Source organism: Podarcis melisellensis (genome assembly GCF_964234715.1).
Source record: "Podarcis melisellensis genome assembly, chromosome: 5".
Taxonomy (NCBI): domain Eukaryota; kingdom Metazoa; phylum Chordata; class Lepidosauria; order Squamata; family Lacertidae; genus Podarcis; species Podarcis melisellensis.
Window position 1 is genome coordinate 28,130,941 of NC_138537.1, and position 26,533 is coordinate 28,157,473.

Sequence of the window (26,533 nt, forward strand, 5' to 3'; positions counted from 1 at the left end):
AATACACACATTAGAGTTGTTACCGCCAGCTAGGAAAAGCACTCCTTTAATCTGACAGGCTATCTGATGATTCAGTTTTCATCTGCCGCCTTCTTCTGAGTTGGAGCTGCAGTTGAATCTTGTTAGTGAAGAAGAACTGCTTCCAGCCCACCTCGTGTGCCAGGGATCTCATTTCTGAGGTAATTCTGCCCGATAAATTTTGTACAATCATTTCCCATAGTTTATCAGAGTTGCATAACTATTTGCAAAAGAAACAAAAGGGTATTAGCCTTAAACATTAGCCAAGTGTCATTTTAAAAAATAGAGTTATTTGAAGGAGAACAAATTTTTGAATTATTGCTGGCTGTTTGATTTACAGTAATAATGGGAGCTTTTCCAAAGAAATGAATGCCTGGATATTGCATTACCTTAACTTTCTATAGTGTTGTTAATTACAGTATATAGTATTTCCTACTTTGGATTGAACCATCTACAGATTCTTTCAAGCTACAATGCCCTTGCATTTTAAAACACATAATTATTGCATGGGAATATTCTGCTACGTTACTCAATGCATTTTTTCTTTTCTTTGCTGTGCTGCCACCACAGATAGATTGAATCACCTTTGTCTATGCTTCAGTGCTAGCATTTGCCACTTCCTGACTTCAGAGTAGGCATTTACAGAATTACAAAGCAAATCTCACTTTTTCATTTAACCAAATTACGGATTGGAATTGCACTTTGTAAATGAAATGATATATTAAAATAATCTACAGAAAGAACTACTCTGCCATCATGTCCCGCACCACAAATCTGCTGTAATGCTTTCAGATTGCAGAATGAAATATAGAATCCCAGATACTTGGGGCTGCCCAATGTTTTCATATTTAAACATGCATACATCAGATAATTAATCTGCTGAAAGATTATATGGCTGCCAAACGATACAAGAAAACTATGCCCTTGCTTGAATTTCTCTTTTGCATTAGGCATTAGCTCCCTCTGGTGGTGTTTTGTTTAAGTCGGTCATGTGCGAGCATTTAAAACCAGAGTGCAGTCGTTTTCATGAAATTGTCACGTGCTGTGAAAAATAACTGAGGGAGGCAATAAATTTCTGATTATGTATTACATCTCATCTAGCAGGATAACAAAATCTTAGGATAGCTAGAGATACAATGAAGTTTGTCTTCAAGAGATGGATGTTTAAGGCACAGAGGTCTAATGCAGGAAGGGTGCAGGAACGGGTGTCTAGAAAAGGGTCAAGCTTAAATATTAAGATAAAGTCGAAATAAAAAAAATAAAAATTGTCCAGCAGCACCTTAAATACCAACTAAGTTTGTTCTGGGTTTAAGCTTTCGTGTGCATGTATCTGAAGAAGTGTGCATGCACACAAAAGCTTATACCCAGAACAAACTTAGTTGGTCTCTAAGGTTCTACTGGACAATTTTTTAACTTTTTAATTCATTTCGACTGAGTCAGACCAATACGGCTACCTAACTGTATTAAGATAAAGAATACTGTATAGCAATGCACTTTCCTGGATGAACTCAGTTGACCACATCATGAGTTAGCATTTTCACCCTAGGAGCCCAGAGAATCTATATCCCCAGTCCCTCAAAATGTTTCTTTGCATGCTCATGCAATAACTAACACTCCTTGGTACTTTTTGGTAATTCATCATGACTGGACAATCATTAGACAGACACTAACTGAAGGCACTCGTCTTTGTTGAAACTAAACTGCAATTGAACACATTTCAAATATTGCTTTTTCTTCTTTTTTACCGTTTCAAATCTGTGAGATACTTGAGAAAGTCTGGCAATATCTTCAAGATCCAAATAGGACATGATGTACAAAAGCAATGGATCAGGAAGTCGCACTAGGAAATCGTAATTCCCCCGGCACATGTTGAAGATATGATCCAGAGTATGTCCTCCAAACACGATGGCTATTTGAACTGTGTTAAAAAACAAAAACCAAGATTTATACTATGTTCCAAATGATCAGCCATTCTTCTAAATGTAATGCTAAATATAATATGTTTTACCATGCTAGAAACCATAAAGGTTAGGAAGTATGTATTAAACCACACATCATAAAACCCACCAATTTTCAGTATGGAAAGAATACATTTGAAGTTGTTAGTTCCAACCTTGAAAAACTGAATTAAACTACTATCTGAGATTAATAGTAAACACCAAATGGGAATGTTTCAGTTGGCGCAACCCTTCAAATCATCATTGCATGGTAGGCTACTGGAATGATTTGAGCTGCTGAACTTACATGAGAATGAAAATACACATATTAGTGTATTTTATTCACTTAAATCTCACAGTTCAAGTTTGCTAATAAGTGAAGCTGCACAACTCAACCTGGCATCAATTTTATAGTTGAAAAGAATGGATAAGACAGTTTAATATCCATTAACCACACATTCTGGTCTTCCTCCTTAGACTGGAAATATGCTTCCTGTAAATTCCGAGAGTGAAAGACTGTATTTCAGGGCAAGTGCATTGAAATCCTGACTGGCTGTATTACAGAACAGATTATTGCAAGTGGTTACCAGATGAGTATGCAACTGTATTCATATTCAACACCAGTTTTGGGTAACTAGATGGCACTGTAAACCTATAATGTATAAGAATTATTACTGTAATATGTAATAAAACAATTAAAATACTACTTGGCATTTTTATTCCACTGTATAGTCTCCAAGTGCTTCACAAACATTATCTCACATAGACAATCTATGTTCATTTTTGTACGTGAAAGGCAAGTTTTCCATTGTGTCCTGGAATCTAATAAACTGGAACCAAATTATACTTGCTACTGTGTACAGCTACAATTGTGCAAAAATGATAGCTTGCTTGCTTTTTTGATACAGCGATATTTCCCCTCAATAAGAGATGGCAACAAGGACAAAGAGATGGAAGGGCTCTGAATTTCATTTGTTGGCACTAACTAATAAACGAAATCTTTAGTTGCTGACCTCTGTTCTCAAGTCAGAGTTACCAGTGCAATTACTGGCAACAAATTCAAGACTCTCAAAAAAAAAGCTGTCACAGGACAGCTACCTGCATAGACAACTGTAAAAACAGCTAGACAAATACTACAAACAGCTATTAGCCATGAAATATCACGCTCAGTTAATCAGATTTTTCGATAATCATGATAAAAAGATATAAACTCTAAGTATCAACATACAGTGGACTTTGCAGGGGTATCTGGTTGTCTTTGTCAAGAGCTAGTGATCAATTAGATCAAAGGTGAGGGACCCTTTTTTGGCTGAGAGCCACCCTTCTTTGGGTAATCTATTGGGAGCAGCATGCCACAAGAACTGGGGGCAGAGCCAGTGGTAGACAGAATCAAAGTCCATACTGGGAAGGACAAAAATAAAAAATGGGTGCAGCGTCCCTCTTTCTCTCTTACCCACCCACCTTTTCCTGTTTTGTACTGTCCTTGCCAGCAAGGGGGGGCATTATTATTATACAATATAATACACAGAAACAGGGAATCTTTTTTAGACTGAAGGCTGATTTTCTCATTGCCAGCACTGGTACACAGGTACCATAAACCATGGTTGGTGCACCCTGTTTCACTGCTAGAGGTGAATCAGGAAGCTGCTGCCGTAATGAAGTCTCCTTTAACTGGGTTGTGCGGCAGCACCTGCAAAGTAGCAGCAGCAGGTTGTGGTGAGATCTCATGAGATCTTGCAGAGAACTCACAGAGTGTGTGAGATCTCACCGGAAGCTGCCGCTGCTGCCACTGGCACTTCTCTGCTGTTGGCAGAGGCAGCATGGTGGGCCTTTGAGGGTGCATCCTCTTGGCATTCCACCACCCAAGGTGGCTGCCTCAGCCTGCCTCATGGATGGGTCCAACCCATGCACACAAATTCACATGTACACACTTGTTGTTGTTGTTTAGTCGTTTAGTCGTGTCCGACTCTTCGTGACCCCATGGACCAGAGCACGCCAGGCACTCCTGTCTTCCACTGCCTCCCACAGTTTGGTCAAAATCATGCTGGTAGCTTCGAGAACACTGTCCAACCATCTCGTCCTCTGTCGTCCCCTTCTCCTTGTGCCCTCAAGCTTTCTCAACATCAGGGTCTTTTCCAGGGAGTCTTCTCTTCTCATGAGGTGGCCAAAGTACTGGAGCCTCAGCTTCACGATCTGTCCTTCCAGTGAGCACTCAGGGTTGATTTCCTTAAGAATGGATAGGTTTGATCTTCTTGCAGTCCATGGGACTCTCAAGAGTCTCCTCCAGCACCATAATTCAAAAGCATCAATTCTTCGGCGATCAGCCTTCTTTATGGTCCAGCTCTCACTTCCATACATCACTACAGGGAAAACCATAGCTTTAACTATACGGACCTTTGTTGGCAAGGTGATGTCTCTGCTTTTTAAGATGCTGTCTAGTACACACATGTACACACATATACCCACAATTCACCCACACCCTCACTGTCACACCATTAAGCTCCTCCCTCCTCAGTGCAGCAATTATTTTTTGAAAAAAAGCCTCCTATGGAGCCAAAAGCCTCCTATTGGATGGAAAAGCCCATGGGTTGAATCCAGCTAAGATAATATCCATTCAGAGATCCAGCCCAGTTTGGGATTCAAGGATACAGTGCAACTCACAGAGTTTAATACACCAGTAGCATATCTTTCTTATGTACTCTATGGTACAAAATTTGTTCATATGATCATTCTTTCTAAGGTTATCTTTATTATAAATAGTTAAATCATCTGTTTGCTATCTTAAAGCTGCCATCATAAGATACCTGGATTAACAGCAATTTGCCAGGCTGCTGTGTTTCTTTCTTTTTTTTAAAAGTATTGAATTTAAAGGTTCCCTTCTTCTGATGGAAGGACTCCTTCTGCTTAGGAAGAAGGATACACCCCTTTTAAAATATATTTTGCACCAACTTACTGAAAACACACCAGTATATCAAATTAAAACTACAAACAAAACACACAGCTGCCTAAATGTTACTAGAATGCTGACGTGTAGAGAATCACGAATTTCCCAAGGCTTGTAGGCAGATTATCAAATGCAAAATCAAATTAAATAGCATGACAATGCCCTGAAACCAGGCATAAATTGGCAAGTGCATGACTGCTGCTGAACTTGGTTGCTTCTCTCTGTGTGATGTTTAAATGCTATTATGAGCATTTAAAAACCATTATCAGTTCCTGATTATTTAAAATGGTTTGTATCATAAGCTTTCTACTAACAGCTGGAAGTACCTACGTAGGATAATGACTGGCTTAATGTTTTACTGACAAAATTAATTTATTTTATTTTATCTTTCCTTCAGGAACAAACATTTTACAACAGCGCATTTGGGAACGTCTTCTTGCATTATAAGACACATAAAAACTATATCATGTATACCAACTACTGAGAAGCAAGTCAAATGTTAATTAATAACTTTAAAAACTAGAGATAAAATTAGCTAAATGGTTATGGAATGTTGTATATTCAGTACTTTGTGCCACAGAGTTGGAATAAAATCTTCATCTATCAACAGCTCATGTAAATACTATCTCCAGCTCCATTTATTAACCCTGTCATAACCTTGTTCACAAATCCATAAATTCCCTTCTCAGTTTCCAAAGATATTTAGACATAAATATACAAAAGAAATAGAAAAAAGCAGGGCTGGTTAATTTTTTTATTCAGAACCTTAATTCATGGCCGTGGCCTTCTGTCAACTGTACAACATGGACAAAGAGGTAATTCCATGGCAGGATCTGATGGGATGAAGTGAATTTCTGGCTGAGCTGGGAGCTTCCCACCACAGTTGAGTTCAGCCAAAAATATGCCAGTATAACTTGCCCATCCTGGATCAGCTGGGGCTCAGCCAGCTGAGCCAAGGCTAGTGTAAGTTCCCAAGAAGGGGTGGGGGCTTAAGCTGGATCCTAACTGTCAGCTCAGTCATGTGACTTGACAAAAAGGGTAGTTTAAGTCAAACTCTATACTGTAATCTTATTTTCCTTCTGACGGGCTATGGCTGGATCACCTGGCCGTAGTCTTGCTCCTGAAAGGAGTTTGGTTCTGGTGTAAATTTATACCAGATTGATTTATGCCAGCTTCTTGAGCATACGATTGCTCCCTAAGGCACTGCTTGCAAGGAATGGTATTTTCTGAAGAAGCCTCCTGTCAGACTGGCTCCAGAAAAACCTTCCGACCTCACTACTCCCTGTTGCCTTGTGCCTTCTGCTCTTTCCAGTCTAGTCTATTTCCTGGACTACTACTCCTGCTGGCTATACAGTGGTACCTCGGGTTAAGTACTTAATTTGTTCCGGAGGTCCGTTCTTAACCTGAAACTGTTCTTAACCTGAAGTACCACTTTAGCTAATGGGGCCTCCTGCTGCTGCTGCGCCGCCGGAACACAATTTCTGTTCTCATCCTGAAGCAAAGTTCTTAACCTGAAGTACTATTTCTGGGTTAGCGGAGTCTGTAACCTGAAGCGTATGTACAGTGGTGCCTCGCTAGATGAAAAGAATTCGTTCCGCGATTCTCTTCGTCTAGCGGTTTTTTCGTCTTGCGAAGCAAGCCCATTGACAGCTTAGCGGATTAGCGCTACAGCTGTCAAGCGGCTTATCAGCGGAACAGCTGATAAGCGGCTTAGCGGCTTAAGAAAAGGGCGAAAAAAGCGAAAAAAAACCGGGGGGGGGGAAAGCAAGATTTTTTTCGTCTTGCGAAGCAACCCCATAGGGAAATTCGTTTTGCGAAGCGCCTCCAAAATGGAAAACCCTTTCGTCTAGCGGGTTTTTCGTCTTGCGAGGCGTTCGTCTTGCGGGGCACCACTGTAACCTGAAGCTTATGTAACCCGAGGTACCACTGTATATCCATATCCCAATCCATTTTCTAAACTCATCATATATGTCTCAGTTCTGCTGCAGAAATCTTTTGGCAGTTGACTCCAGATAGATCCCCACAGAAGCCTCTCTGTCAAGCTGTGTGGAATGATCATGCCGACTATGATCATTTCTCCCTAAACTTTGTCCGGACTGAATTTCTGTTAGATTTTCTGCCTGGAGTTCATTACTGCGAGGAGGCAACACAGAAAAAAACATGTCTAATTATTTGCGGTTGCAAGATATATATTTTCAAGCTAAGGCCTGATTTGTCACAGGATAGTTGTGCTACAGATTCCTGAAACCAAACCAAGTCCCTGCTCTCTTCTGCTGCCTTCCAGAACCCAAACTCCTGCCTTGCTGTACAGGATGAGGCCGCTTGCATCATTGCTGCCTTTGGAACCTCCCCTGGCCTACACTTCCTACTTCTGGCTAGTGACCTGTGCCTGCCTTGGACTGCTCTAATGCCTTTAGCTTCCTCAATTGGCAACCAATACTTCCAGAGAGCCTGAAAACTGATTGCTTTGGGAGTGGGGTCTTACCCCATTAGGCTCTAAAATACTCCTTCCTCCCCCACCAGTGAGTTTCTGTTGCCTGCTCATAACTTAATACACATCAAGCAAAACTACCCTAAAGCACAGGACACAGGGGAGTGGATTATGAGGCTGCCTTACACTGAACCAGACTGTCTTCAACACAGCACTGTCTATTCCAATCAGCAGCAGAAAGCCAAGGGCTCACATAAGAAGCCTGTTTTAGCCCTGCTACCTGATCCTTTCAGCTGAAGATGCCAGGATTTAAACCGGGAATCTTTTGCATGCAAAGCACAGTCTCTAGTCCTATAGGTGCTACCCGAAAAAATATTCTGTATGGCACAAATGCCCCAAAGGTTGGTCCATAATGATCTATTTATCCCAATTACTTGAATAGCTGTCAGATATTTAGTTATCTAAAACATTTATATGTTCTCCTTAACCAATGACTGCAACGCAGTTTACAAAAATGAAAAGCAAATGGCAGGAATAAAGCGCAATTAATAGCGAAACAATTTAAAGTTAATAAAAATGTTTTAAAATGACTGAAATAATAATTGTTTTCCTGGTACTGAAAGAATATACAAGTTGATGGCAGGTATATCTCCCCAGGGAGGGCAGTCTGTAACTACCCTCTCCCTTGTAGATATAAGCCTCGCTTCTGTTGGAGGTGGTATTCGTAGGTCACTGTCTGATGACCTTAGTGTAAAAACAGATGAAGTTCTATGTGCAGACTCACCATACATATGGTAGAACTATTCCAAAATTATTCATTACAGTGGAAGGATAAATCTGATATGATTTTGAATATAATGCTGGGTTGCAATACACAGTTAACTGCCTTAGTAGCGACTACCGGTTTTATCAGTAATTTTAACACTGAGGGTTAAAAATGTAAAATTAAAAACAACACTAAACTCACTTTCCTAAACCAAAAGTATAGTGCTAACTTGAACACACATAATGTTCAAATGCAGTATACAAACTGGTCTGGTTCCTAAGTAACACTAAGCCATCATTTGCTGAACAAGTCAGGATTTGGCTCACATATGTTCAAACGACAACTTGTCTTGTGTGGTTTTTAGTTGGCTGCCCCACCCTCCTTTGCATATGAAAGAACAGGCTTGTGGATCTATCTCTGTCACTAGAGGTCTGGGTGACATCAGTTGCTAGGGTTGCTTTTTACCAGCTGCAGCTGGTAAGGTAATCAATGGCTGTTTCTGGGTGGGGATAGCTTGATCACTGCCATCCACACACTTGTAACAACCGGATTGGATGACAGCAAACTGCTCTATGTGAGCTTAACCTGAAAGCTACTAGTGTAGAATGTGGCAGCTCATCTGCTCACTGGGGCAGAATATTGCCATCATGGTATGCTACTATTGGCAGAATTGTACTGGCTGCCCATTCAAGGTGTTGGTATTGGATTGCAAACCCTATTTAGCTTGGGACCAGGAGACCATCTTGGCTGTGAGTCCTGGAAGACCTGCTCCTTGCCTTGCAAGCCTTTTTCTACCTGGTCTGAGAGGGTGGGGCCCTCACTGACTCCAGCTACAAAAGCTGAGGCTGTTGAAGAGAGCAGATATCATCTTGGCTGTCTCTTAGTGCAGGCAGAGGTCATTGAGCCTGAGATTCCACAACCGCCGTCCACCATGAACTGCCGTCCACCATTGGTGGCAGCAACTGCAGGTTTGTTCTATGCTTATGATAATATGCTATTTTCTTGCTAATTATGCAGTTTTAAATGTGCATTTTATATTTGACTTCTTTTAGTACTGTCTTCTTTTGAAATGTTTAAGATAATATTTTTGTTTCCTGCTAATTATGTTGCTTTGATTGTATACTTTATATTTGACTTTCCTTAGTAATGTTTTATTCTGGATTGTTTTATTTGGTGTTTTTGATATGTCAAACGGGGAGCTGTAGTCGCCGGCGGTTCCGAGGGGCACAAACCAATCACATGCTCTTTCTCTTTCTAATGGCAGATTCCAGGAAGTAGGTGTTGTCGAAGATGACTGTCAGTTTCCCAAGATCCCAGCACCAACCACTCCAGGAAATACCCTAAATACACAGGCTGTTACCCCACTAAGCCTTTGGTTCAGGATCATCGGATGATGGGCAGCATGGGTGCGACAGGGAATGCTTCCCAGCTCTTCTTAGTGTTTTTATCACTCCTGATTGGGCTCCCTGTTGTGGTAGCTATGGATACGGGCGATGCATCCTGATTCTGTTTCTCAGTTGCATTGGATTATGTTCCTGCCTGGGCTTATATGCAAGAAAAGGCAATGGAAAGTTATGATGGAAGAAAAAGATGTCTCTGTCAAGCATAGAAACCTTGTTTGACCAGTTTCTGGCTGTTTCCAGTACTGGATGGAGCACAACTCATCAAATCCTTATTGCCATGCCGTGTTGAGGAGTAAGGACTGTGCCGGACTGGAAGATTTTGGAGAATTGCACCCTACACTCATAGGAAGACAAATATTTAATATTTCTTGGGATTAAGATGCTGCCTTAAGGGGGGAAAGTCTTCGTTTTGATTGAATAGGGAAAATTAACATGTTACACAAGCTTTGTTGAAGCACAATTATGGCTTTTTTCTGATATGCTTCGTTTTCTTAATTTAAGTAGAACTTGCATAAAAATTCCTGATAGATCAGGGGAGGATGTTGAAGTGACCAAATATCTTCTATTTTTTATTATTATTATGATGTTTTATTGTTCACAGCGTCATGTTCAGTATTTTAAAGATACTAACTACAGTGGATGGATGTAATTAAATCAATAAACTCTGTGAGTTGTATGGTATAAATGGCAGCATGCAAGCTTCCTTAGTTTGTGTGCTTAATTCTTCAGAGCTTGAGGAGAAAGTCTGTCTGAACTTAGTCATATCCTGACTGAATCCAGTGTGAAAGAAAGAAAGAAAGAAAGAAAGGTGTTGTAAACCACTTTGAGATTTTTTCTTTAAAATATAAACTGGTCCAGAAATGAAATGAATAGTAATACCTAAAAGAATGTCTCATCACATATATACCCAACTGAACATTGTACTCTGCAGGAATCATAGAACTGTAGGGTTAGAAGGGATGCCCAAGGGAAAACGGAACTTTTTTAAAAAATAGGGATATGCACCTGCACAAGTTGAGGGCAATTTTTCATTGGGTTTCCACCAAAACCAGTATGTGGTTCAAAACCACTCCATATGAAGTTAAAAGATGGTATCGATTCCATCCCCAAATTAGTATTTCTTCTCAAATCCTCAAAAGTACCCCCCCCCCCAATTCTTGATATAAGAAAGCCAAATCAATAGCACTGTTGTTATCTTTTATCAGGAAACTAGTGCAGTTTCCATCATCTGAAATGTTGCCGTCACAGATCACCTTTAAATATGTTATTAATCTAGGTCTCCTGCAAACATGAATACAGATGATGGATTGGAACATCCATCAGACTAAAGCTATACTTTTAGTATCTTACTTTGGAGAGAAGGGTCATCCAGGAAGTCTTCATGAGTTTCTCTAAGTTCTCCAGGTCTTGCTTCACGAAATTCACTCCGAAGAGAAATTTTCCACCACCTGAAAATTACCTATAAAGGAGAATTTTGAGAAGTCTTAGCTGGTGTTTATTTTGGTTATTAATGTTGTACAGCCGCTTTGATTTTGTGTGTGAAATCACAGTGTATAATGGTATTATAATAAATAAGTAAGTGGCCTCTGTGGCAAAAAAAGCTTGCACCAACTATGAATCTCGCTGGAGATCATAGCCTCAAGTCATCAACGCTCTGCTAACTTCTAGACGAGATCATTTTAATGCCACAAGGTTGCCTTTGAAAATGGTTCAGAAATTGCAGTAAACATGCTCACAGCTGTCTAATGCACTAATGGGAACAAAGTATTGGGGACACATCATGCCAGTGCTAAAATGCCTGTATTGGCTCCCAGTATGTTTCAGAACCTAATTCAAATTGCTTGTGTTTACCTTGAAGCTCTTCACCATTTAAGACAAGGGTACTTGACAAATCACTTTTCTGCATATGAGCCTACCTGTGTGCTGAAATCATCTTCAGGTGCCTCTTCCTGGTCTGTCAGCTGCCAGTTATAGTGAACGGCAATGAGGTAAATTACCATTTTAGTGAGAGAGAGGCTAATCTAACACTTATTTTGGTTCCAGGTGAACCAAATGCATCCAAATATTTTCTCAGGCATTTTAACATTAATCTTCTGTGGTGATTTTTATGCTGCTCTGCCATCTGCTGTTGCAGATCTCATTGCTGTTTTCTTGGATATATTTTATGTTTTCTACTATAATTTTTCTATTTGTAGTATAATGTCTGCCTAGAAAAGTTTGCTTGAACTGGAACTTCTAGCAAACAACTAAAAAAATGAACAAAAAAGAAGAAAGAAATCGAAATTTACTCCAGTGACAATAAAAGTAAAAAAAGAAGACAGCAGCAAAACACCAGAATCAGAAAGAATCAGGAAAAAATTATTACAAACCGAGGGTACTAAATATATCTTCACCTATTGCTAAAAATGAAGTTTGTGCACACTGAGTAATCTAGGGGAAAGCATCCTCAAAACAGGACACCATCAGTTCCAATGCCAAAAATTGTGGTAGTGTCCCCATATTTAGAACATCCTTATTATGGAAAAAGGTTATCAAGCTTTCTATCCCTCAGCTACATGGAGGGCCAGAAATTCTAGAAATGTAGCCGTAAGCTAATTTATGAAAAGGATCATGATGGAGAAATAGAAGATTGCTTGTCCTTCACCCACATATTCACCTCTTTGTTAAAAATTAGAACCACAAAAGCCTTTTAAGAGAATGTAAATCAATTTACTAGAGGATGAACATGTATTTACAGTATTTTTCTTTCTCTTTCTATTGTTATTATCAAAGGAACTTTCACTGCAGAGACAAACCTATAATAGTAACTTTCATACCTCCCACAATATGTAAACACTGGCATGTTTACTTTTGCAGTTAAATTGTACATTTTGGGACGGAATGGCTCACTCATTAATGCAACAAAATTAGTTCCTGGGATACCAGCACTTATGCATCAATTAATTTTCCTGAAGGATAAGCTAGGAATAAACCCCAAAGGGCATTGTTTATTTCCTTCGCAATATCCATAATGAAAAATACAGAGGGGTCTGGTGGTACCTTAAGAGCCAACAACTTTACGGCTCACCATATGCTTTTACACGCCAGTGTCCACTTGATAAGATTTGTAAATTGTTACTCTCAGGTGGTGGACAGAGATGACTAATTAGATGCTTATTATGGGACTTACTGAAAAAGATCCCCTCCCTTCGGGATTACTAAATTGGCTTGTAATATTTTGGCATAGGTCTGTGTAATGCCACATGGGGACTATAGTTCAGGGTCTAGCGGTCAAGCAGTGGCATGTTGTCATGTGTCCTGGTACCCAGGCCCTTGGTTGGTTGGTAGAATGTGGTGGTAAAGGAAACATCAGCACCTCTAGCCACATCAGTGGTAGCAGTCTTGCTTGCCAGATGGTGATGGTAAAGGTAAAGGTAAAGGTAAAGGTACCCCTGACCGCTAGGTCCAGTCGCGAACGACTCTGGGGTTGTGGGGCTCATCTCACTTTACTGGCCGAGGAAGCTGGCATTTGTCCACAGACAGCTTCCAGGGCAAAACCAGAGCAGCACACGGAAACGCTGTTTACCTTCCCGCCGGGGCGGTACCTATTTATCTACTTGCACTTTGACGTGCTTTCGAACTGCTAGGTGGGCAGGAGCTGGGACCAAACAATGGGAGCTCACCCCGTTGCGGGGATTCGAACCGCCGACCTTCTGATTGGCAAGCCCTAGGCTCTGTGGTTTAGACCACAGCATCATATGGTAGGCAGCTGTATTGTGTTTCAATACCATGCATTCTCCACTTCTGCTCAGGTTTTCCTTGATATGTGGAAGTAGAGTCTGATGTTGGAAAGTGACAGCACAGGTTCCTGATAGAAACAGGAGTTGCAGGGACACATCTTTATGACTCATAGGCTGGGAAACCTGCCACCTCCCACAGTTGGGATTACTATCAGTGTACACAGCTGTCAGGAAGAATAGACAATTTCTAACTGAGAATGAATAAGGGGTTAAATTGATCAGGTTGTTTTTCCTAATGTCTCAGCAAATGAAACCGATTTGTAAAAAAAAAAAAAAGTGTTACGTGGGGGGGGGAAATACGAGAGAGCGACATTGCACATACCTTTGTAAATCAAGAAAGTCTTTAATAAAAAAACATTTTTAAAAAATTGATCAGGTTGTTGGCAGGTGCCAGCAACAGCTACTGGCCTTGCTGGTCTGGTCTGAGGAATGCTGAACATGCAGGCACAAAAGCAGAATATCAGTTTGAAACACGTCATACAAAATATGGCCAGAGCATTCCACTCACATAAAAATTAAATGCATTGTTTTGATTTTTGCTGAATTTTATTAACATTATTATTAATATCAAAACTTACAAATGTAATCAAAGAAAAATATTAACCATAACACAACCTTTTTTTGCAGATGAAATAATCAAAATAGCATTTTTTCTAATAGTTTTTCCGTAAATCTCTATATGGTTTTCTTTTCTTTTGGTCCTTCTTAAAAGTTAACTCCTAGTGCTATCAAATCAGTATCTTCTCTTAAACAGGATTTTCCTTACCATATATATTTTTTTAAATCTCAGAACAATTCATTTGGCACTGTTTTCATCCCTCCCTAGTGTTGTTTTTTTTAAACCAGTAAATTAGTTTCACAGATTTAATCAATATCCAGCACTTTATTTCCCTATCCATTATTCCAGGTACTTCATTTCTCTTCAAATACCGAACGCCACAAAACCTTTGCTGCTGTCAATAAAAAATAAATTAATTCCATTTCTTCTTCTGAACGTTTTCCTTCCATGCAACCCCCTCTAACAGGCTATAATAGTACTTCCCCATTCATTACATCTTTAGTCTTTGTTAATATCCATGCCCAAAATTTCTGTATGCTCGGATAACTCCACTATATATGCAACATATCTGTTTTATAATATCTGAATCTCCAGCATTCAGCTTTTTCTTCGGAATTAATCTTTTAAAATCTACCTAGTTTTATGTCTTCTCAGTGACTTTCTGTGAGACAATGTGTATTCTTGAGAAACACGATCCAATTACAGTTTAATGTGAGTAATCGAAGAGATGGCTCACATTTCAGGTCTATGAGGAAAAACAATTGTTCAGAAAATGAAATCACCATTAAAGTGTGGAACGGCTTCCATCTTTATTCAAAGCAACAATCTGTCTTCCCTCAAGGAGCCACAATAGGTGTTTGGAGCTTACCCAGGGGCATATCATTTGTAGTGTTCTTTGTTTTGTTTTGTTCTTCCTTACATTGGGGGAAATCTCCAAGGGAATGGGAAACCAAAATGGAAAATGGAAATGTATTTGTTATCTATAGCTGTTCAATCCTGAACATGGAAAGCACACACTTTTTAGGACAAATACATTTTTTAGTCTGACCCTTATTATTTCTTGTTCTAGTGACTATTACTCTTTTTGGATCTAGAAGTCACGCTGGTAGACAACGTAAGCAGAATGATCCTTCCAAGAGTGGTTGTATGGCCTTCGGATTGTGAGAATTATGTACATCCTATAGCTAGGACTGATTTTATTAGGGCAATTAAGATTGTACTTGTAAGGATGCTAACGACTTACTTCTCAGTAAGCATGCATTGGATTGCACTGTGTAACATTCAGGCTTTGACAAGCAATCTGAAAAGTTTCTTAAAAAGTGTTATTTCAGTGCAGATAGAATACGAAAAAGCTTGACTGACATGTTAAAAATAATTTATTTGCATATTTAACTACAGTAGAACGCCATCAGTTAACACCAGAAGTTGGCATGTCATATGGTCAAATGTTTGCATTTAATTAGTTACAAGGAACTGTCTAAGGAGCACATGATAAATGAAGCAATTATACCAAAAACTGAAATCAAGAACATGCAATAATCTTTTTATACAGTTACTAACTCATTAGCAGAAAAATAACAGGCTGTTTAGAAACTGAGATATTGAAATGAGCCACATCATTTTGATTTGCAAGAAAACTAATATTAAGAGCAGATTAACAGAATAATAAGGGAAAGTACCGTATGTATTCCTACAATACTTTTTTGGATACTATGCTCAGATTGTTGTTAGAAATAATGCCATTTAAAATTTTGAAAGAATTTCCATGTATCTTATATGAAGGGGTTTCTCATAACAAATCAAGATACAACTAATTTACATTCTTTTTTGCATCTTAATGGGCCTCACAATTACTTACAAGGAAAGAAGAAATAATTACAATAAAAGCAAATATCACAGGCTGAATAAAAAAAGCAACAACATAGCAGTAAAAGCAAAACTGTTTCAACTTGCCATCTAGATATAAGGGGACTAATCCAAAAGCATCCCTCTTTCAAGTATTCCATAAATAAGACATCACAGCAGAAAAGGCCATATTTCCAATTGCCCCTCACCCAGTCTTTGGGAGCAGGGCTATCTGGACTAAAGTCTCCAATAAAGATTCTAATGATCTTGGGATGAAGGCAGACAGCATTTCCATCAAAATGATGGGGTGGTTTTATGCTGCCATTGTTATTTGCAATACAAATGTACATTCTTTTGTCCCACTGTATGCTTTGGTTAAACTGGTTTTTCAGATTTTCACCTTGCCTCAAGGTGAAGCTGGAAAGCCCCTGTTCCTCTTCTTAGAAAGAAACATTCAGTATATATGCAAACAGCTGTTTGGGGCTACTATTGGCTAATGCCATTGACATCAACATCACATCACACATTTTTAGAGCAGTTTGCTACAATTTTCCATCACATTTTTGTTCTGATCCCCATTCCAAAGTAAAGGATAAACACACTGCTTGTTAACACATACAACTTTTAGTGCAAAAATGATTTTGTAATACTGTGCTTCACTCTCATGAAAATGTGCACCAGAGAGTATGGAGAATACAGAACAAAAGTGGTCCTCAGAGAACTGTGACAATTTGCAAAATAAAACTGAGTCTTAACACTGCTTTGAGGTTTTTTCTGCAATCAAGCAGTATATACATTTTATGAAATAAATAAAAATAAATACACTACACTTTTGAAAAAAACAACTATGTGTGTGTAAATATTGCAATAAACAAACAACTGCTGTATATACACAAGAAGCGGACAGGAATTGTTGCACTGTTTAATATGCTAATTCATATGCAGCAGAGGCAATGATGCCTTCTCAGCTGTTCTCAGTCTCCCTGCCCACCCACAAGATGGCCCAACAACTACTACTGTTGCCTTGTCCTGAGGAACAACAGAAGTCACTTAGATAACCATGCCCTAGAAAACTGAGAAAGAAGGGAAATTGTAAAGTATTATTAGTATCTATTTATATCCCACATTTTCCCCTCATGGGACTCAAGGTGGCTTACAGATAAAAACAATCGCTTAAAACATAAGAAAAATAATAATTATAAACAATTAAACATTAAGAGAATTAAAATTTTATGTGTTTATAAAACTTACAAATAATTACAATAAAAACAAAAGTACTTTGTATCAACCTGAAACAAGATGCTTAGAATAGTATGGGGCAGCTTCCTACAGAATTGTGATGTTCCCCCAGTATTATTAGTGTAGGTTGATTAGATACATCTACAGAGAAGGAAGCTTTGTCTATGCCTGTTTTTTTCCAAAAATGTTTATCTATGGTCATTTGCTGCTACTGGTACCATCCTACATTACTTTAGCAAAACTTGTTAGCAGTGTCCATTAAGTTCAAAGAATAAGTAGCAGTGTAGACAGAATCATACTTTGGAATAAGGTGCCAGAGTTTGTCAAGTTTGCATTTTTAGTAAAGAAAATACTGGTTTAAAGTGTAGAGATCTTTCCTATTCTAATTTATTCGACAAGGTTCTAGAGGCTTCTCTGTGTGATACAAGCTGGTGGAAGCTAGAAATTTCTAGCTGACAAGTAAGCTTCTATCCTCCTGGAAACAAGCAAAAGGTTCCTGATGTTTGGGTTATTCCTTCAGAGAAGCTGAACAGCTGGTTTAAACTGGTTCTGTTATCTCTTTCTCTCAAGGTCATATAATAACAAGCCAGAAGGAGCTTGAGTTTCACTTTCTGTCTTTCTTTCCTTCTGGTGTGGTGGTCTGTATGATCCTTAGGGTCCCTTCCAATTCTACAATTCTATTATTCTAAATAATTGGAAATATACCAGTTTAGTTACAATTCACTATTAAAGGGGAATCAGTTATGTTATAAAACAAACCATTCACCATTATCAGCACACTGAGTTAATTATTAGTTCTATAACCCCATATATAAAGGAAATGATACAAACATTTGGTTAAATCAGACATACAATACCCCATATATGTGAAATCTGTTAATATACAGTCTGTTTAAATTAGTTGTTCATTTGTTAGGTGACTCACTAAGCACAAGAAAAATGAGCACAAAGGAGCTAACTACAGAACAGATTGCAATTCATGAACCTTGACTCATTTGTCTGACAAATTTTAAATTAGCATACACACACAAAATATTAAAATATTGGATATGTTGGAAACTTGGTCAAAACAAACCTTTACATTAATTATGCTAGGGAGCAGATATATTGCTACCACACTAGTGGAACCAGTGCATTTTTTCTTGGGGTACACAGGGTTATGCATACCCCAAAACGTTTTGTGAATCTGTGTCTGGCCTCATCGAGGGGCCGCATTTCAATATGAGTAGAAAAATGAGAGTACCCCTAAACATTTTTTAAGAAAAAAAGCACTGAGTGGAACTATATGAACTACATAAAGGATTATTATTGCCTACTGGCCCTAGGAAGGTGAATTTGCTGTGACATGCTTGCTAAGCATTTTGAGGATAAAGCTACTTCCATCCTCTAGGATTTGGGCTCAGCTGATGATCCTGCTGAAGAAAAGTGCTTTCTTGTCTTGGATGAGTTTCAGTTGCTGCGGCCTGAGGATATGGACAAGGTATTTGGCTAGGTTTGTGCAACCACTTGTGTACCCTTGCACCTCATGGCTTATAAAATTTGCTAGAAAGGGGGCAGTTGAATGGGCCAGGAAGGTGATTAATGCTTCAGGAAGGAGTGGTCCCAGGTGCAGTGGCATGGCGTGGGGGGTGCAGGGGGGGGCCGGCCGCACAGGGCGCAACATCTGGGGGTTAGGGTTAAGGGGCGCAAATCCACAGGTTAGGGAACGCAAATTACTTGCCTTGCCCCGGGTGCTGACAACCCAAGCTATGCCACTGCCCAGGTGTCTTGCCAAATGCAAGGTGGTTCTTTTAAAAGAGATTCAGAAGCAATACAAAACACAAGCGAGTAAGATGATTTTATTTCTAAACAGCAAGCAATATATACATACCAAGCATGCCCTTCCCTCTGCCACTTGGAAGCCTTCAAGAAGCGACGAAGTGACTCCCCCAGGTAGCCTCAGTTTGCATGGCCCAGTCTGTGCATAAGCTTCTGAAAGACTCTGCCCAAACCAACCAGTTGAGCAGACACAGCACTTCAGCTCTGTTGCCCTCTGGAACTTTGCATGCTGATTGCAGCATCTGGGCTTGATGAGGCATATGACCCTCACCCGTACCAAGCCTACTCCAGCTGAGGAATCACATACCTCCTCCCAGAGCTAGCGAGCCCTACCTGGTTAGCTAGGGAGCTGGGCTGTGGGCCCTTGCCTGCCTCAGCCTTCTTGAGTCCCCCTTCCATTGCTCTCTACCTCTCAGTGCCCACCATGTTCATGGAGACAGGCCCATCCCCCGGCTCTGGTGATGGGTCTTGCTGCTGTGGTTCCTGGGCACTGATCCTCATTCCTTCACCATCCTCTGTTACCCTGTGAGTACTTCCTTCCCCATCCCCTGCATGCCCCAGTGTGTCCTGGCTACACTCCTCACAGGGATCCTCTTTCACCTCTCCCTTCTCGCTGTCATCTTGCCAGTTCATGGCATACAGCTTCCCTAGTGAGGGGAAAGGGTTCAGTGGAAGAGAGTCAGCCAGGATCCCAGAAGTTATTTTGGGGGGAAAGGTATGCATGTATGTGCATGAGTGAACAAATCTGAAAGCACTTCTTACCTGTGACTGCACAGAAAAATAATGTGCCATTCCTGTGTTTCCTAATGGAACTATTGGGTAAATCTGTCTGTCATTAAAGCTGCATATGTAATCCTGAACAGTATGTCCTAGTACATGCATATTAGCAGAGAATTCAGAGCAGCTTTGCTAAAGGAAAACAGTGATAGGTGTGGCAAAACCACAGGCTGGGATAGGCTGATTTGGCACACAATCTGAAGAAAAATAATTTATATTCAGCATCCAGAATCCTTAGGTTGCCCTGAGGTGGAGGTTGGTTAAAGCAGGTACTAAAAGTCTGGAACTCTCAGCAGTCTTCTACTAAAATCTTTACTGAAAGCTGAGAATTGGTAACATGACATAAAGGGTTAAAAATACTTTGATGAGCATTAATCATAACAGTAAAGAACATTAGCATAGTAACTTTATTATAATTTAATGCAGGAACCCCAAACTTGGCCCTCCAGCTGTTTTGGGACTACAATTCCCATCATCCCTGGCCACTGGACCTGTTAGCTAGGGATGATGGGAGTTGTAGTCCCAAAACAGCTGGAGGGCCAAGTTTGGGGATGCCTGATTTAATCTCTCTCTTCCTGTACAATTAAACATTCTGAAGAACCTGAATAGCAGCAGATGGCCACATAGATTATTAATTTTAAACTGTACTCTGTACTATGAGGCATATCTGTTAACACATCTGAAAGATTGGCAAGTCTTATTTTCTATGAATACCCAAGCATGGGCAATTTTAAAAATTGTTTACCTAGTAGCTTTCTGGATGGCTGAATAAAAAAAGGACCAAATACCATCTTCAATCTAGAGAAACTATAGAAGTATACTTTCTATAAACACCAACTTCACTAAATTAAATAGCTGACACTTGGAAGGCCTATATTGATCTCTACGTGTAAACTAAGATGGATGTATTGATGATGTATAAATGTATTGTTAATGTGAACTGACAATGTTTTTTCATTCTTCTTGTATTGCCCGCCCCCATTTTTGTTTTTTTCCTTGATTTTTTATTGCAATTGACTTTAATTAAAATATTTGGGTACACAAAGGTATTAGAATACCATAAGTCATATGAGGCTAGCTCATAAACTTCTTTAGGAAGGGAAGGGAAACACTTATGAAATTTTGATCTAGTTTTTAAGACTTTGGGAGACAGGGCTGGGCTTATCCAGTATTTAAGATGAAGAGTGTATGAGTTTTGGCACATCACAAGTTCTGTGAATGTTGTTATCTATGAGGTTTCCTGCTGGACCAGTCAGTAAAGAACAGCAGCCACATCCAAAATATGAGCTATTCCTTTATTATTTGTAAACCTGTTATGTATAAGATATAGTAGGATTAATCCTCCAAAGTTAGCACCTCTGTCATGTGGACGTCAGTGCTCAGTTAACCATGCACATGCTTTTATTCTACTGAAATAAAACTTTGAAATGCACAACTTTGGAGGGCTTATGCCCATTCTTTTTTAAGGAGCAGGGTGAATGTGCTACATCATTGTGAATATCCGTAGCAGGGTGGGGAAACTCCAGATGTTAGAGACTCCAAATCCCATGATCCCTGACCACTGGGAAAGCTGGCTGGGGTTGATGAGAGTTATAGTCCAACAGCATCTGGAGTGTAGAAAACCCTAGTCTATAAGACATAGGCCTTGATATATGCTTACATTTATCTATCCTTCCCACAATAGAATTACCACTTACTAGGACAAGATTACAAGGCATGTGATGAAGCCACCTTGTTGAAGCTAAGCAGGTCAATGCTGGGATAATAAACCACCTAAGAATCCCATGTAACACATTTTAACTTCTGGGATGCAAGGAAGGCAGGATATAAATATACTAAATAGCAAGTTCTACTGAAGCAAGAAAATTGTTAAAAAAACCTCCAAGAAGGGAAAGCATCACTCCTGAGCAGTGATTTACATATAAGCTAAACAAGCTATAGCTTAGGGCCCCATTCTCTTGGGGACACCCAAAAAAATTAAAGAAAAAACAACTGGATGTACATTTCCAAAATATAAGATAAAAAACAAATAAAATCAAACTTACATACAGAAATAGTGTTTTGTGTTGTATAGGCTCCTATTATGTAAGTGATGGGCCCCGCCTGCTAGCCTGCTCCCTAAAATATAACTTGTTTGCTCATTTCTATATCAATTACTTCGATAAAATACATATTTTGTTATTTGCAAATTGCTTTAGATACCTATCAGGTCCATAAATTACCATACAGCATATATTCAACACAAAAAACAGTGACAATTTGTTGTTGACAAAAGACAGCTGGACATATAAAGGGCCCCATTACCTTCAGTAGCTTAGGGCCTCATCAAACCTAAATCCGGCCCTGCTCCTGAGCAAGTAGTGGGCTGGCCCCAGTGAAATCTAGTGCAGCCTGTGGAAAAGAAGGCCAAGCACAATACATACCGTTGAAATGATTAATTTAATGGAGGAGATAGATATGAATGCAAACTCTGTGAAAACTAGGTGTTCGGAAGATAGAACTTGTGGATTTCAGTGTTGTTAATATACTTAAAATCAGCTGTAACTGAAAAAATCCTGGGGGGGGGGGGGAGGAAACACAGATGCCTACATTCCTGTCATATCATCAATCCTCTCTGAAATGGTTTCATGTCCACACCTCCCACATTAACAGCAGTGCCTTTTCCTGCAATTTTATCTTACCCATTTCTGGTTTAATCTAATCTTTCCAGCTGTCTGCATTCTTATAAAATACTTACTCTTCATACACTTCTTGATATAATACTAAACTACACTGTCATTCTCAAAGTTGTATCTCCATTTAGAGTCTTTCTTAAGAATGTTTTGGGAAGCGTCCATGAATCACTCATATGCCTGCACTTTTCAAGGACATTTGAGTCTGGATAGATTAAAAGAAATAGCTTCAATGGTATAGTTTTCTGTTGGAAGAAGTGGGCGGTTGAGAAACACTTCAGTTAACTAGGTCTGAATGCTTGAGCTGTCATAAAAATGACTATTTTGCAAATGGAGAAAAAAGTTCTGAACAAAATTAATGTTGTAGTTAACCAGGTTCCTGAGCACTTCAGAATTTTGCTACAAAGTATAAGCTCATCTCTTCTCCAGATGAAAATTTTCCCTCAGAAGTAGCCCTGTAGATCTCTCAAAGATCATTTATCTATTATGCCCCTCCCACCATTTTATCTCTAGCTTGTCCATGTACAACCACAGTGAAATCTAGTCTAAAGGGAAGACAAAGGAACAATAAAAGGAAGCAGCAAATTCACTTATTTGCAACCAAACTGTTAAAACTAGATGTTTTTATCAGTGGAACTTATGAAGTGCTTTTTTCTGTAAGAGGACTTAATGAAATCTTATACGCAAGTTTTTATGTTAAAATTGGGGCTTTTTTTTCACCCAGAGGTCACTGGAGCTCAGTTCTGCCACCTCTCAGGTAGGCACCACTGACATTCTAAGGGAACAAATGAGAAGTTCATGGTGAGCTCTGACACTGGTTTTCTAAAAAAATAGACTGGTTAAAATATATAGGAAAATACAACTTGGACCTTTATGGAAAGAAATAAGGTATTCCATAGAAATCAATGCATTTGTCTTATATAATTATTTCATGTATTACAGTAATTAACCAGCCTGGTCAAATCAAATTGATGACAGATGTAATATTACTTACACATTCAGAATATTCACTAGTTACATTTCTATTATCAACCCTATCTTATGAGTTCACTGCTTAAGTGCCAGATTTCTTTGTCTCTTTCTTGTCATAATGATCCTACTCTTTTAACTTTACCATCTAGAACAACTTCCTTGCATTAACAGACTTCCATCTTTTACCCACCTAGTCTCTTTGATTCATAACTCACTACTGATTATTAAACTTTTTTTAAAAAAAGTTTAGTCTCCCTTTACCACCCCATCTCCAATACATTTTAAAAAGAAATGCCAACATGCAACCAGGGCTTGGCAATTATTTGACTATAGAGATAAAATCCAGAGAATATCCCCCTCGCATGAAGATTAATTCTCAAATGAAAATCTTTCCTTCCTTTGTTGTCTTGCTTGCATTGCTTTATAGATTGTAAATCTCCTGGGACGAGTATCTGTTCTGTCATACTTTGCGAAGTGCAATACACATAGATAGCGCTATATTTATCAACATCATCAACATGATTATCATCATTCTTTATTTCATGCTGCTGTTATAGGGGGAGAGCAACTCCTAAAAGATTATTTCCCTCACAACTAACCAAACAACCTTTATTTTACAGTTATTTAGGTTGTATATTTATGACTAGAATATTGGGCTTACTAATTTCCACTTCTTTTTATAATCTAAACAAAGAAGTTATACTGTATTCTACATTTGGAATCTTTTTATTACATGACAATAACTTGCAGCTGGAATGTTAACTGGGTACTCTTCCATTTCTGTGCACCCTCAGGAAACTTCTTTCCTAAACAGAAAGGGGGCAATTGTTTGCAGGCACCAGATTTGGTGTAATTAAAAGAGAATCTCAATCCCTGTATATTACGTATATGTATTAGTTTAGGGATATACTGTGTCTCACATACACAGAGTGGAAACGTATTTCTTCTCCTCTGAAACTGTTGGGAGTTTACAGTAAGAAAAACCAAAATGTTGTTCTTTGCTTCCCCTTCCATACTTCCAGAAACTTTTCATTTTTGAGGAAGTTGTTCCAGGAAATCACATGGCTTCTTAACACTGAAAGTTTCACTCACTTAATGCTTCCACAGAAGCAGTTGCTTTGATGCAGCCGTAACAGTCACTGTGCCAGAGAGATCAACATGGCAGAAAAGCAACTTAAGGGATAAAGGAAAAAAGCAAAATAAAGCTCAATTTCCCCTTCTGAGCTGCCAGAACAGGTCCCCAACTAGAGACAGAACCTTCATGATTCTGGATCCCATGGAATCAAAGCAGTTAGGAGATGTGTCAGTTATACTACAGAAAAAACAACAGAACTAGTAGGTAAACCTCTATATTAAAAGCATACTGACAGCATTCTCAATTCTTTGGATTCTAGAGTGATGTCGCAGCATTATCAGGTCAAAGAAGGGCAATGATATGGGATACTGTCTCCCTCTGAACAGACAGCCACTTTGATTTACATATACACCCACTAAAAATAATTTTGCAGTACCAGGTATAGTATTTCTGCATACGGCTATCTCACAAATGCTGAGAACCTAAAAACAAAATACTGTAACTTGCCATAACACTCTCTCTGGAGGAGTAATATTACTTTGAGAAATAAGGTTTAATCTCTAGTAAAACAGTGGATCAAACCCACCTGGGAATGAGCAAAAGATGCTTGGAATGTGCATGCAAAGTTCCAAGAAGAGAAAGGATCTGAATTTCAAAGGTAATATTGTTAGCTATAATAGCATCATGACAACATTTTACTGAATTACTGAATAAGTAACACTATTAGGATTTGATGTTGGAAAAAGTATTTGCAAATGTTGCAGAATGCAGAGTACCTTTGGGTATTTGGTGCAGAAATGCAATCTGGGAATTTGCCAGGTATACAGCCCTGCAACATATTGGAGTCCAATTGCCTCATATTTTTCAGGTGAAAGAACGGAGGAATGTTTGAAACACACACACACACAGTCAAAATCATGGTCAGAGGCAAAAGTAAGCAATAAATGTGAATTTTGTCACTGTATCTTTTAGGGTAGGTTTTTTCACAATTGCATCCCTCTCTGTTCTCCATCCAAGCAGAAATGAAAGACTCAAAGATGGTGCAAAGTGGTCCAAGGAGGGTGTGTGGCCTGAGGAGAGCACTGAGGGCCAAAAAGAGTCCTGGAGGGCTGCATTTGGCCCTTGGGCCCCAGTCTCCCCATCCCTGTCATTGATGGAGCAGGATGTGTGACATTGAGATAAGAACTTTCATCTATTTAGAATTCACCCAATATAACTCCTGTTGGAAAACCCACCTCCATGGGAGATGTCTAGGACTATAGAATCTCCCTGTAGGTGAGAAAGCTCAAAATGGGGACACGTATACAGAAAGGTGTGCATTTAACCAGGTACAATGTGCCTTAAATAAAGGCAGCATCTAGGATTAGGGGACAGGACTACCAAATCGCAGATTTAGAGAATGAATGTTCTAGTAGGGAGGTTTGGCATGGCAATTTAATTATCAGAGAAATGTTTTGCTTAAATTCTAGTGGACCCCATTTCCTTTCCTGAATGAGAAGCAAGTCGAGCGCGCGGAGAATTTCCCCTACACTTTTCTAGGATGCACCTGTTCAGTCCTGGGAAGAAGTAACGAATAGCATTAAATTCAAGTGAGGCAACTTCCATTACTTTTTTCGCTATCATGTCAGGCCGTCGCGGCTCACCCCGTAACAACAGCGAGGAAGGAGGAGGAGAATAAATCTGTGGAGGACCCCCTGAGAGGGGAGGAAATTCACTCACCTCCGTCTTGGTGACAAGGAGCTGGTAGAAGTCTTTGCTGGGCGCCGGGGCCTGCCCTCGCGCCTCGAACAAAGTGTCTGTGAGGAGCGACGCCATTTTAGGACGCCAGCGGCCAATCGCTATGGCAACCAGGAAGGGGCGGCCGCACGGAGAGGTCACGGGAAGCCCAGCCTCCCCTCTTAAAGGAGACGGGCAAGCTCCTCCGTGCTGGAAGTCGGCGGGTCTTACACCACCCGCGAGCGTACGGGGAAAGAAAGCGGGGGGAAGTCTCTAAATCGGGGCGAAACCGCCAACAGGGAGGCCGCCGCCGCCAGCGGCTTCGCTGACCCTGTGGGGGATAAACGCCTGCGCGCACCCCGGGGGTGACGACCCCAGCGGAGGGATACCTCTTTTTCAGCCAAGGAACGTCTGAGACGAGCGGAGGGGGACGGCAAGGATAGAACCGCCGCCGATCCTTGACGTGTGGGAGGAGAGGGGGGGCTGCCGGCTCCGCGGCAGGGAGCGCCAAGGCGGACAGGAGGAGAACACCCGCTGCTGGCGAGTGGGGGGGGGGAGAACGGGGGCCCCCGGGCCCCTTTG

At 39.9% G+C, this 26,533-nt stretch overlaps 1 protein-coding gene across 1 annotated transcript; it reads right to left on the reverse strand.

Moving 5' to 3' along the window:
• Positions 1 to 16: 16 nt before the first annotated feature.
• On the reverse strand, positions 17 to 26,351 carry FBXO36 (F-box protein 36). Its single transcript, XM_081910613.1, has 4 exons — positions 25,955 to 26,351; positions 10,850 to 10,958; positions 1,764 to 1,936; positions 17 to 238 (listed from the first exon to the last, which is right to left on the reverse strand). Exons 1-4 carry the CDS (start codon positions 26,048 to 26,050, stop codon positions 47 to 49), a joined length of 570 nt encoding a protein of 189 aa, XP_081766739.1. The 5' UTR covers positions 26,051 to 26,351; the 3' UTR covers positions 17 to 46.
• Between the last annotated feature and the right edge of the window lie 182 nt (positions 26,352 to 26,533).